Genomic DNA, 13268 nt, shown 5'->3' with positions numbered 1-13268 from the left:
CTGAGGGTTATATATAGGGGATGAATCACTGGATTCCATTCCTGAAATCATTATTGCACTATATGTTAGCTAACTTGGATGTAAATTTAAAAAAATAATTAATAAAAAAACTAACAGAAAAATCAACAATAGCTTGATATTAACAAAATAAAAGTAAAAGCAATGTGATTTCCCCAATAAATGATAAATAAAAGCACTAGATAAAATATAACATCAGAAATCCAGGGAGAATATTCCATAATATTTGGCATCAATTACTACCAAAAAATTCTTCACAAACTTTAAGTAGAACATTTTGCCTTTAATGTAATAATTGGTGGTATTGAATACCTGACATCAAATTTCACATGAAAACTTGAAAACTTTGCCTTTGAGATGGGACCAAGACAGGGAAACTGAGTGGCCTTACTTTTATGCAATATTCACAGCACACCATGGAGGAAAATAAAAGTAAAGACATGAAAGCTGGAAAAGTGAAAACTGAAACTAACAGAAGATATGGTTATCAATGTGGAAAATCCCAAACAGTTACATTTTGGAAAGAGAGTAAGATTAGGATATACAAAAATCACTACAGGAAACACTCTGTATCTATACACCAGACACCAGAAGCTGGAAAGTGACATTTTAAAGGGGTTAACATAGCATCAGAAAAATCCTGTTACCAATTCCAAGTCTAAGAAAGGATCTTGAGGTGCTTTGTGGGCAAAAACTATTCAACTTTATTGAGAGACAGAATAAGATCTAAATCATGGATGGAAATTGATGGAACACCCCGAAGTGTTCAATCCTCTTCAACACCCAAATAATAGCTCTTCTGTAAGAGTATTGACAAGTATATTGCAAAGCCAGAGAGAGGAAGGCCACTTTGAAAAATACAAAACAAAACAAAACAAAAAACAAAAAAATCCTCCAAAACAATTATATTTAGTTTACTTGATATCAAGACTTTTGATAAAACTACAGCAATTCAGGCAATTGGGTCTTTATGTAGGGACTGAGAAACAGCCTAAGAGAACAGAAAAGTGAATCCAGAAACAGGTCTGTATAAAACCTGAGTCCCTTCTGCTTTTTGTTTTTTAGTTTGGTTTTCACTGTGGTGCTAAGTGTAACTGTAGTGGAGGGTCAGTCTTTCACAAATGGTACTAAGACTATTAACCATATGGAAAACGGAATTAAAGATGGATGTCTATTTCTTCCCATGCAAAATCTCAGCTCAATGTGGGTTAGAGACCTCAGTGAGAAATGTGGTTCAAGCTCTTATCAAACAATGTGAGTCATTAATGACTTCAGCATGAAGTTGTCCTTAAAAAGAACAAAGTGCACAAAATAAAAAGGACAAAATAATATATCTGTCCATAAGAAAGCTCTTAACATTTTGTCACTAGAAACATGAAGGTGTGGAAAGGCAAATCACAAGATGGGGAGGGTATATAAACACACATAACCACAAACACTCTGACATTTACTTAAATAAAGAGCTCCCAAGTGAATATATGAGTAAGAGACAGTGCTGTTGAAAATAGGGCAAAACACTTGAGCAATGACACCACAGAAGAGCAAATATTAAGGTCCAAAAACTTCAGAAAATTTACTGCGCTTTGTGAGTCATCAAGTCAATGAACGAGACAGCCACAGGAAGGCACAGGTGGAACAGTGATAGAATGTATGGTCTCTACCTGGAAGAGCCCACAGAGAACAGTGATAGAATGTATGGTCCTCACCCAGAACATCGCTGATGAGCAGTGATAGAATTTTTGGTTTCCACTGGGGACAGCCCAGGCAGAGCAGTGGTAGAATGTATTGTCCCCAATTGGAACAACTAGGAAAGCAGTAGAGTGTGTAAATAAATTTTGTTAGTTGTTGCTGAGAAGGTGGTGGGGCTTCTTGGCCACACACCTGATCCAGGGATTGGAGAGAGTTCCAGTCCCCCTGCCTCCCTGTTTAGACCTTCTTTTCCAGACCTGCATTCTTCACATGGATGGTATCTTTGACTCCAAGCATCCCTCCCTGTCCTCAGAACCTACAGTGGTGTTTGCCAAGGAGCAGCCTGCACGCAGTGAGGTGCAGGCCAAGGCAGGGGCCAGCGCCACACTGAGCTGTGAGGTGGCCCAGGACAAGACAGAGGTGACATGGTACAAGGACGGGAAGAAACTGAGTGCGAGTTCCAAAGTGCACATGGAGGCCAAGGGCTGCAGCAGGCGGCTGGTGGTGCAGCAGGCGGGGAAGGCGGATGCTGGGGAGTACAGCTGTGAGGCCGGGGGCCAGAAGGTGTCCTTCCGCCTGGATGTCACAGGTCAGTTCCTAGAGAATGCAAAATTAGCCTTTTCGTGAGGTGAAGGTGGAACAGGTTTATCCCCAAGACAGACTCTCGTGCTCTTTCAGTTAGACTTTTCCCTTGACATCACCCATTCACCACCTCCATTTCCATATCCCAGGTGGGGCCATGGGAACATGGCTGGAAGGAGTGCACAGGAGGGAGACAGGTCATTCTCATACGCCAGAGGTTGTGTTTCCACGTAATAGTGCTGGTCACATGTTCCCAGTACCTGCTCAGAACCCATTGGTGGACGTTGGAGTCCAGGACTCTGGATCTCCCTGATGCTTGGGGCTGAAGTAAACCAGATGTCTCTCCCCTGGAGTCATTCTGAGAGGTCATTGTATCTTCACCAAACACACCTATGGGTTCCTGATAGCAAGAGATATTGGCTTCACTGAGTCAGGGGAAGGGGAAATGTGGGCCACACAGTCATACTTGGAATTATCTTGAGACTGTGCCTTGGGTTTTCAAAGTCTTATGTGTTCTGGGATACTTCCCTCCTTTCACAGAGGTGTAGGAGTTCTCTCTGCACCCATATGTAGCCAAATCTAGATCCATATTTTGTTGCCATGTCTGTGTTGATTACACAGAGAGCAGAGGACTGGTGTGTATGTGCCCCAACAAACACCTGTGATGCTTGGAATTTCCTATCAAAGCATATCTTATTTTCACTTTGTCATAAGTTGGTGTTTTGCCTCTGAATTCTGTTTGTAGTTAGACCTATACATTTGCCAATGGAATGCTGAGTAGCATATTGTCTACCAGCATGCCCTGCTAAGAATGAGGTCACAGGAGCAGCCACTGAAAGTAATTTAGCATTTATTTCACAGCATTTCCTAATGATTAGTGTGCATCTGTGCTTCCCTGGCTAATCAATAGAGATGTCTGAGAACTGACTTTATTTTCCTTTCATATAATTCAGATATGTACAGTTACATGTGGCTCCTGGATGCCAGCACATAACATGTTGGTATTACATTGGGGTTTAATGGTTTGTGAGTGTTTACAAATGTTTAAAACCCTATGTGTGTATTTGTGATGTGATTATCTGAGAATATGATATAACATTATGCAAGTAAATTTGGGAAGTTTTGACCAATTGATCAAGAAAGCTATATCAAAACTCATGGAAGAACACATAGACAATTTGAGTAGTCCTATAACCTTATAAATTATTGGAACCATAATAAACAATCTTGTCACACAATACTGGATAACCCTAGTGGCTCTACTATCAAATTGTACCAAATATTCTGGCTGTAGGAACATTCCTGCACTGCAGGGAGGATGTTCTTAGGCAGTCATGTGGTAAAGTCATGTGGTTTGCATCATCTATAAATGTTGAGGTGTGCAGGCATAATGACCCCACAGATCCCACGTGCACAAGAGTCTCTTACAGAATTCCCCCCCCCCCACCACAATACCTCAAGCAGAGTGGTGGTAGAATGTAGTCCCCACCTGGAACAGCCCACATGGAGAAGTGGGGTAGAATGTACAGATAAATAGTGTTATTTGTCCTTAGGAAGGCAGTGGGGCTTCTCCAAGTCACACAGTTGTTGCAGAGCTAAAAATTGTGGTTTATATACACAATGGAGTACTACATGGCAATGAGAAAGAATGAAATATGGCCCTTTGTAGCAACATGGATGGAACTGGAGAGTGTTATGCTAAGTGAAATAAGCCATACAGAGAAAGACAGATACCATATGGTTTCACTCTTATGTGGAGCCTAGAGACTTTCAATTCTCCTGCCTCTCCATTCAGTCTTTTCTCAGTGCTGCCTTCCTGATTTGGACAGTATCTTTGACCCTGTGCATCCCTCCCTGTCCTCAGAACCTACAGTGGTGTTTGCCAAGGAGCAGCCTGCACGCAGTGAGGTGCAGGCCAAGGCAGGGGCCAGCGCCACACTGAGCTGTGAGGTGGCCCAGGACAAGACAGAGGTGACATGGTACAAGGACGGGAAGAAGCTGAGTGCGAGCTCCAAAGTGCACGTGGAGGCCAAGGGCTGTAGCAGGAGGCTGGTGGTGCAACAGGCGGGGAAGGTGGATGCTGGGGAGTACAGCTGTGAGGCCGGGGGCCAGAAGGTGTCCTTCCACCTGGATGTCACAGGTCAGTTCCTTTTGATACTAACAGTCTTGTTTGGACATAATGGAGGAATTGCATTACAGATCCCACAGGCTCTGATGTTCCTTCCCTTACTCTTCATCTTTTCCCCTCTGCCATCCTGTTGCCTCCTATCTTCATAGCCAAGGTTAGACTGACAGAAGTTTAATGAGAAGGGTGCTCAGGGAGTGAGAGGGGCCATTTTTGTGTCTTTGAGCAGTTCTCTCAGTCATGCATCTGAGCACCTGCACAGGGCCCTCCTGGAGTTCCTCAGTGCCCAGGACTATGGCTGTTCTTCATGTTTGGGTTCTGAAGTAGACTAGGCATCTCACACCTTGGTTATGTGCCTGTGCTTTCCTGGGCTCCCTAGATGCCCCTTTCAGTGCTGTAAGGAGTTCTTACTAGTGAGAGACATTTCAGTTCCTTTAAACCAGAGTAGGGGAAATTTTGATGATATAATCATACTTGGAATGATCTTAACTAAACTTTGGATTATTAATGTTTTGTTTGTTTTAATGTATTATTTTGCACATGAATATATGTTATCTGTGCACCTGTATGTAGCAAAATCTAGACCGCTGTTTTCTTGTAGTGCCTGTGCAAAGTAAACAGAACTAGAGGGTTGATAGATTTGTGCCTGAGACATGCACATGTAAGTTCTGGAGTTCTTTTTCTAAAGCACATCTTGTTTCCTTGTGTCTTCAGTAAGGCCATTCTGTGTCATAATTCCTCTTGGAGTCTGATTTATAGATTTAGAAATGGGAAGGAGTAAGTATCACCATGCTCTGCTATAGATGAATCCTTGTGGTGGCAATCACTGGCTGGTATAGCAGTATGTCATAGGATTTCCTAGTGGGTATTGTGTGTTTGTGCCTCCTGGCTGCTTCATGGGGAGGTCTAAGGACTAAATTTATTTTGCTTTTGTTAAATTTGTCTTAACATCAGAGGAGGGTGGGCCATAGCACCACATTAATCCTAGCTGCCAGCCCATAATAGTTGTGATGGTATATCAGTATATAATATTTTGGGGTGTGTACAGATACCAGAAATCCTACATTTTTCCAAAATGTTTTTTTGAGAGCATATGGCATATTATTTTATGGTATCAATTTGAAAAGTTTTGATAAATTGACCAAATTCTTAGAAAACCATCTGAAAAAGTGACACAAGAAGAAATAGATAACTCAGGTAGTCCCATAAGTTTAAGTAAATGGAAACAGTAATAAAACTTTTTTTCATAGAGAATGATCTAAGCCTAGTAGCTCTGCTGAAAAATTATACCAAATATTATGGAAAGTATTCATGGAGATTATCCTAGAGAATAAAATAAAGATGTACATTCTTTTTTGATTCATGGAGCTAACATAACATCAACACCAAAATCTGACAAGGAAAGAAGGAAGGATTAAAATTATAGGCCAATCTCTTATGGATATCAATATCCAATATCTTCAACAAAACATTGGCAAAGTCATCTAAGCAAGATGTCAAAAAATATGCTTTGATGAAGTCATAGTCCAGGAATGCAAAGTTGGTTTAATATTCAAAACAGTAGAAAATCACCACAGTTGATCTCAGTGATGTAGGGATTAGGGGTGGTAGTGCCCAATGCAGTAAAAAATCCACTTATAACTTTTGACTCCCCCAGAACTTAACTGTTAATAGCGCACTGTTGACTGAGAGTCTTGCCGATAACTTAAATAGTTGATTTTGCATGTTATATGTATTATACTCTGTATTCTTACAATAATGTAAGATAGAGGAAAGAAATGATATTAAGAAAAGAACAAGAAAGATAAAATACATTTATAGTACTGTACTGTATTCATTTTAAAGACACCTGATGCGGGGATTGGAGAGAGTTCCAGTCCCCCTGCCTCCCTGTTTAGACCTTCTTTCCCAGACTTGCATTCTTCACATGGATTGTATCTTTGACCCCATGCATCCCTCCCTCTCTCCAGAGCCTGCAGCTGTGTTTGCCAAGGAGCAGCCGGCACGCAGTGAGGTGCAGGCCAAGGCAGGGGCCAGCGCCACGCTGAGCTGTGAGGTGGCCCAGGCCCAGACGGAGGTGACATGGTACAAGGATGGGAAGAAACTGAGTGCGAGCTCCAGAGTGCGCGTGGAGACCAAGGGCTGCAGCAGGCGGCTGGTGGTGCAGCAGGCGGGGAAGGCGGATGCCGGGGAGTACAGCTGTGAGGCCGGGGGCCAGAAGGTGTCCTTCCTCCTGGATGTCACAGGTCAGTACTTGGGTGGTGGTGGCGTGCCATGTTAGCCCTGTTTCAGCATGATGTGTTGACTGACTGACAGCTATGAAGAACCTGTGGTCTCTCCAGTAGATCTCCTGTCCTCACATCTCCCATATCCCATCTTCATGCCTGTGGCCAAGCCCTGGGAGAGTGGATGGGAAGATCTGTGTACAGCACACCACCCCTGTTGTGCACCCTGCATGATGTTTCCATGGAGTAATGCTCCTGGAGTTCCTGTGTCCAGTACTCTCGCTCCATCTGGCTTCACTGCCTAGAGCCAATGTCTCTCACCCTAGGGCATGCGAATTACTTCTAGAAGTTCCCAGATGACCTCACCCAGCACCACATGAGGGCTGAATATCTTTGAACCTGATACAGGTGCATTTCAGATATCCAACCCAGTCATCTTAGAGTTGTCTTGAGACTGAACTTGGCATTACCAAAATTTCAGTCATTTTGGGACACTCTTCCTGCCTCACATGTGGACATGGAAGTTACCTGTGCACCTATGTGTACCCAAATCTCGATCACTGTTCTGTCGCAATGTCCTCACATAGTAAACCAGGAGCAGAGGGCTGGGAGATATGTGATTTGGATGTGTACCTGGCATGTGGGACATTATTTACTTACTTATTGATAATTTTTAAATGTTTATTTATTTATTTTGAGAGAGAGTGGTGGGGGGGAGAGAGAGAGAGAGAGCATGAGCAAGGGAGGGGCACAGAGAGAGGGAGAGAGAGAATCCCAATCAGGCTCTGTGTTGACATTACCCGAAGCAGGGCTTAATCTCAGGAACTGTGGGATCATGACCTGAGCTGAACTTAAGACTGAGATGCTTAACCAACTGAGTCACCCAGGAGCCCCTGGAACATTCTTTTGAAAGAAAATTTCAGTTTCCTTTTGTCTCTGTGAGAATGTTCTGTGTCAGTATTGTGCTTGGAGTTTGATTCATAGATTTTGAAGCTGGGAAGAATGAGTAGCTTCTCTGAAATCAGCACACTTTGAGACAGATAAGTTACTATAGTGGCAGCCACTGACTGGTGAAGCAGTATTTATGTATTTATTTCATAGCATTTGCTAGTGGTGTGGGGGGGGGGGGCGTGCATGCGTATGCCCATCCCTGGCTGGTTCACAGAGATGTCTGCAAACTTACTTTAAGTTAAGAGAGGTTAAGCTCAAATAGGTGGTCTGTGGCCCCACATTGACTCCTAATAGCAATGTGTGATTCTTCAGTAGTGTATCATTACATGATTTGTAGATGTGTATAGATAGTAAGAAACTTACTAGGAACACTTTTGACCCCGTCATTTCAGTAGAACATGATATTATTTTACTCAAGTAGAATTGAAAAGTTTTGGCAAATTGTCCAATTCCTCGAAAACTGTATCAAAACATCCACAAGAAGATATAAACAACGTGAACAATCTTATAACTTTTTTAAAAAATGGAACCATCCCAAAAAACCTTTTCATTAGACAAGATTAAATTCAGTGGTTCTGCTGGTAAGTTACAATTTACGAATTATAGATTACAAATTACAAATTCTGGAAAGAAATTGTCCCATGATCATGGAGGATTCTTTAAGAGGACAGAAAAGGGATGTACACTCTTAACCCATTTTATGCCGCATTGATACCCAAATTGGACAAGTGTGAAGAATTGCAATTGGAGGCCAGTCTTGGATGCATGTCAATACCAAATTTTACACAAAATATTGTCCAAGTAACAGTGCAATACTCAAAGTGCAGACACACTGTCTGAGCTCATCTCCTAAGAACACAGGATTGGCCAACACCAGAACATTAGAATATCAGTATAATCTGTCATATTTAGAACTTAAAAGGGAAAACACATTTTTTGTTTTGTTTTATTCTCACATGACTGCTTGATAAAATTTTTACATTATATGCAGAAGAAGAATTTCATAAAATGTAGCATACATTCAAGGTAGTCAAGTCCTTGATTAACTATAAGAGGATTGTTCCTTAATTTGATGCAGGATACAGAAAACTACAGCACATCACATTCACAGGGTGTCTCCTTTTTTTTTTATTTTTTTAAATTTTTTTTTCAATGTTTTTATTTATTTTTGGGACAGAGAGAGACAGAGCATGAACGGGGGAGGTGCAGAGAGAGAGGGAGACACAGAATCGGAAACAGGCTCCAGGCTCCGAGCCATCAGCCCCGAGCCTGACGCGGGGCTCGAACTCACGGACCGCGAGATCGTGACCTGGCTGAAGTCGGACGCTCAACCGACTGCGCCACCCAGGCGCCCCAAGGGTGTCTCCTTCTAACTGGAGCTCGTACATGGCTCCACTGGTACAATTGTGTGCAACACTGTACAGTGAATCAGGAGAAATATAAAATGAAGTAATATAACTGATAAAGCTGTAGTAGGAAGACATCAGGTTGCAACTTGGGGATAGGTGCATAGCACAAAGGGACAAGTGGTAAGGTTCAAATAGACCGTGCTGTGACCAGCTTCACCCACCCATCCTTTTCCAGTTTTTAAAAGGAGATTTTTTTAATGTTTATTTATTTATTTTCAGAGAGAGAGAGAGGGAGCTAGAGCAGGGGAGGGGCAGAGAGAGAGCCCAGGTGGAGCAGTGACAGAATGCATGGTCTCTGTGCTGCTACTGCAGAGCCCGGTATGGGGCTCACACCCATAAGCCGTGACATCATGACCTGAGCTGAAACCAAGAGTTGGACACTTAACTGACTAAACCACCCAGGCACCCCCCCACCTTTTCCATTATTTTTATTCTGTAATTCTGGCACATGGTATAGAGGTAGATTGTCTTTTCATAAATGGTGCTCAGACTGTGTAACTTTGTATCTAACTATCTATCTATCTATCTATCATCTATCTGTGTCTTACATCTCTCCATCTTTCCATCATCTATGTGGATTTTGTCTCTCTCTCTCTCTGTCTCTCTCTCTCTCTCTCTCTTTCTCTCCATCTTTCTGTCATCTATCTGGATCATCTATCTATCTATCTATCTATCATCTATCTGTATCATCCATTACTCCATCTTTCCATCATCTATCTGGATCATCTATCTACCTACCTACCTACCTATCTACCTACCTACCTACCTACCTATGTGTGTATCTACATATATATGTATCATCTATCTATATCTATCCATCATCTACCTGTATTATCTATCTATCTATCTATCTATCTTTTATGTCTCTCTCAAATGATCTATTTATCTATAATAAAAATGGGGGGCTCCCCCACATCACGCATAGGTACCAACTCCAGCCAAGCTAGGATTCCAGTGTGAAAGACAAAACACGCTCTTAGCAGAGAACACACAACATTTAATGGCCTCAGGGTAATGAAAGATTTCTGAAACAGAATATGAACACACCAACCACAAAGGACACATTGACATACCTGCCTAAATCACAACTGAGAACTTTACATCATCAGAGGACACAAAGGGATGAAAAGGCAAGTGACAATGATGGATAAATTATTCACAAAACCATGATTATCAAAGCTCTAATGCAAGTGCAAGAGCTCCTAAAAACGAATATGTAAAGGACAGGCCATAATTAGCAATAACTGATAACCAGACAGGGCATTGCAATGATACCACACTGCAGAAGAGAAGAGTCAGAGAAACCTGAACGGTGCTCCACTGTGTGAGTCATCAGGGACTTACGTGGAAAGACCACAGGAGGGACATGTCCCTCCCCGCAGGTGCCAGCAGTGGACATCACAGGGTAGGTGAGAGCAAGGAGTGGCAGCAGCTCCCTGCACAACCGTGAGGAAAGACTGCATCACCTGGGAAGGCTGGGGTGCGTGTGCATTGCAACACCCCTGCACCTCTCCCAGAGGTATGTGTGCACAGCGAAGTCTTTTCCAGCATCCCCATGTGGAACAGTGGTAGAGCCTATAGTGAACTTTGGGTACTTGTGCAGCCAGCACAGAGCCTGGAGGAGTTTCTGTGGCCCTGCACCCTCATCCAGGCCTGCTCTCCCAGTGCTGCGACCCTAATGGACCCTAATGCGACCCTAATGTTTGATGCTGTGTGTTCTTCCCTGTCCCCAGAGCCCTCGGTCATGTTTGCCAAGGAGCAGCCAGCACTCAGTGAGGTGCAGGCCAAGGCGGGGGCCAGTGCCACACTGAGCTGCGAGGTGGCCCAGGCCAAGACGGAGGTGACATGGTACAAGGACGGGAAGAAGCTGAGTGCCAGCTCCAGAATGCGTGTGGAGGCCAAGGGCTGCAGCAGGAAGCTGGTGATGCAGCAGGCAGGGAAGGCGGATGCCGGGGAGTACAGCTGTGAGGCCGGGGGAGAGAAGGTGTCCTTCCACCTGGACGTCACAGGTCAGTTCTGGGGCTAATACTTTATCCTTGATTGCCAGCGATGATGGCACTAGTGCGCAGCCCAGACAGACCCTGATGCTCTTCCCAGATCCCAGCCTTCTACCTTCCATTTCACTCTGGTGGCTGAACCCACGGATGTGGGAAGGGAAGAGTGTCCAGACAAGAGAGAGCTCCTCTTGGGTACCCCATGGTGTGTCCACATGGCCATGCTCAGCCACTGTCCCCAGCACTCCTTCAGAACGTACTGTGGCTCCTTTGGCGTCCGGGATTCAGGCTCTATGTGCTGCACTGGGCTGAGATTGACCAGACGTCCTCACCTGCAGATGCTCTAGTGGCTTCCATAGCCTCATTTAAAGGTTCTCACTATCAAGAGATGTTTGGGTTTCGGTAAGCCAGGATAAGAGGACGCTTCAGCCTTCTGATCATAGCTGGAATCATCTCGAGGCTGAACTTGCGTTATTGAGGTTGTAGGTATTCTGGGCCATGCTTACGGGTGTGGAAGCTCCCTCAGTGCAAAACACAGATAGATGTTTATTGCAGCATCTTGGCAAAATAAATAACGAGCGGCGAAGTGGTAGTAGCTGAACACCTGTGATGAGCACCTGTGTGGTTTGGAGCTGTTTTCAAAGCAAATCTTGTTTCTTTTTGTCTTCAGTTAGGATATCCTGTGTCAGAATTCCCCCTGGATGAGGTACAGGTTGAGGGAGGGAGAGGAGTAAGTGGCTTGTGGGACATGAGCACACTCAGTGGTAGCAGCCCCTGACTGATAAGGCAGTATCCATCCCACTGTGTTTCCAGATGGTGCTCAGGGACACTGATGCCTCCTGACTGGTTCCAGACAAGTCTGTGACCTATCTTTATTTTCCTTCTTGTGGGAAAATTGAACTTCAGAGCAGCCCCGCCTGACTCCTGGGGGCCCCCATAGCAGTTTTCTGTTGTATCAGTACATCATGGTTTGTGGGTGTGTAAGGACACCACGAAACCTGTTGTGTGTCTTTCTGACAAGTCACTTGAGAGAATCTGGCACTCTTTAATGCCAGAAAATCAGAACAGTGGTGAAGTATGGTCCTAGTGGTTGTAGAAAAGCAAATCTCAATGGATGTAAGAAGTGGACAATGCCCACAGCATCATTGGAACAACAGAAGCAGGAACCAAAGTGTCTTCATGGAACAGTATGGAAGCCTGGTGACTTGCCTGGTAAATCCTTCCAGGCATTCTGGAAATCATATCCTGTTCACAGACATTCTTGTAGAGAAAAGGAGATACACTCTTATCCCATCTTACATGGTAGTGTAGCTTTTGTAGTACAACACGATGGGACAGGGGAAAGAGTGCAGGCCAGTGTGTCATGGCTTTCCAGGCCTATATGTAGACAGAATATCAGTGAACTGAAATCAGCAGTGTATCAACAGAATCATGCACTGATAGGAGGTACAGTTCCACTCTCCCTGCATTGCCAGCAGATGCTGACACAGAGTAGGTTGCAGCAGGGAGCTGCAGGGACTCCGTGCCCACATGGGAAGGACCCTGCAAGCCATGCACGTGCAGAGCCTGGAGACTATTCCAGCCATCCCATTTACCTCTTCTTTCCCAGTGCTGCCTTCCTAACTTAGATGGTGTGTTTGTTCCTGTGTGTCCCTCTCTGTCCCCAGAGCCCTTGGCCATGTTTGTCAAGGAGCAGCTGGCATGCAGTGAGGTGCAGGCTGAGGCGGGGGCCAGCGTCACGCTGAGCTGCGAGGTGGCTCAGGACAAGACAGAGGTGACGTGGTACAAGGATGGGAAGAAGCTGAATGCAAGCTCCAAAGTGTGCATGGAGGCCACAGGCTGCAGCAGGAGGCTGGTGGTGCAGCAGGCGGGGAAGGCGGACACCGGGGAGTACAGCTGTGAGGCTGGGGGAGAGAAGGTGTCCTTCTGCCTAAACATTACAGGTGGGGGCCAGCATTGGGAAGAGGGTATAAACTCCTGAAAAATCAGGAAATGAGCCCTTCTCAGACAGGGCTGTGTGTTGTACCTGTGTTGGGGTCTCTGCTGACGGGCCCGGCCCAGGGCTCTGTCCACTGCCCAGGTCCTTGGATTGGAGACACTCCCTGTAGCCCCTGTTCTGGGACATTCCCGACATTTGCGTCCCCCAGTTTCTGCCCCTCTCTGCCACATCCCCACCTTACCCCCACACAACCTGACCACCAAGGCCTGTGGTCTGTGGCCGTAGCCATTCTGTCTAGGGTTGGTAGGCAGACACGTTTCCCATTGCAAACGCACC

At 44.7% G+C, this 13268-nt stretch overlaps 1 protein-coding gene across 1 annotated transcript in view; it reads left to right on the top strand.

Moving 5' to 3' along the window:
* Positions 1–13268, top strand: part of OBSCN (obscurin, cytoskeletal calmodulin and titin-interacting RhoGEF) — a 162299-nt gene that overhangs the window by 57693 nt on the left and 91338 nt on the right. The window contains exons 15-19 of the mRNA XM_047082324.1: positions 2021–2296; positions 4154–4429; positions 6385–6660; positions 10733–11008; positions 12661–12936. Of these exons, the coding sequence (XP_046938280.1) occupies positions 2021–2296; positions 4154–4429; positions 6385–6660; positions 10733–11008; positions 12661–12936 (1380 nt within the window). The remainder of the gene's footprint in view (positions 1–2020; positions 2297–4153; positions 4430–6384; positions 6661–10732; positions 11009–12660; positions 12937–13268) is intronic.

Source organism: Lynx rufus, unplaced genomic scaffold, assembly GCF_022079265.1.
Source record: "Lynx rufus isolate CCGP_SWC_20201006 ecotype Redwood Valley unplaced genomic scaffold, mLynRuf1.p SCAF_1, whole genome shotgun sequence".
NCBI lineage: Eukaryota > Metazoa > Chordata > Mammalia > Carnivora > Felidae > Lynx > Lynx rufus.
This window is presented reverse-complemented; position numbering and strand designations above follow the sequence as displayed.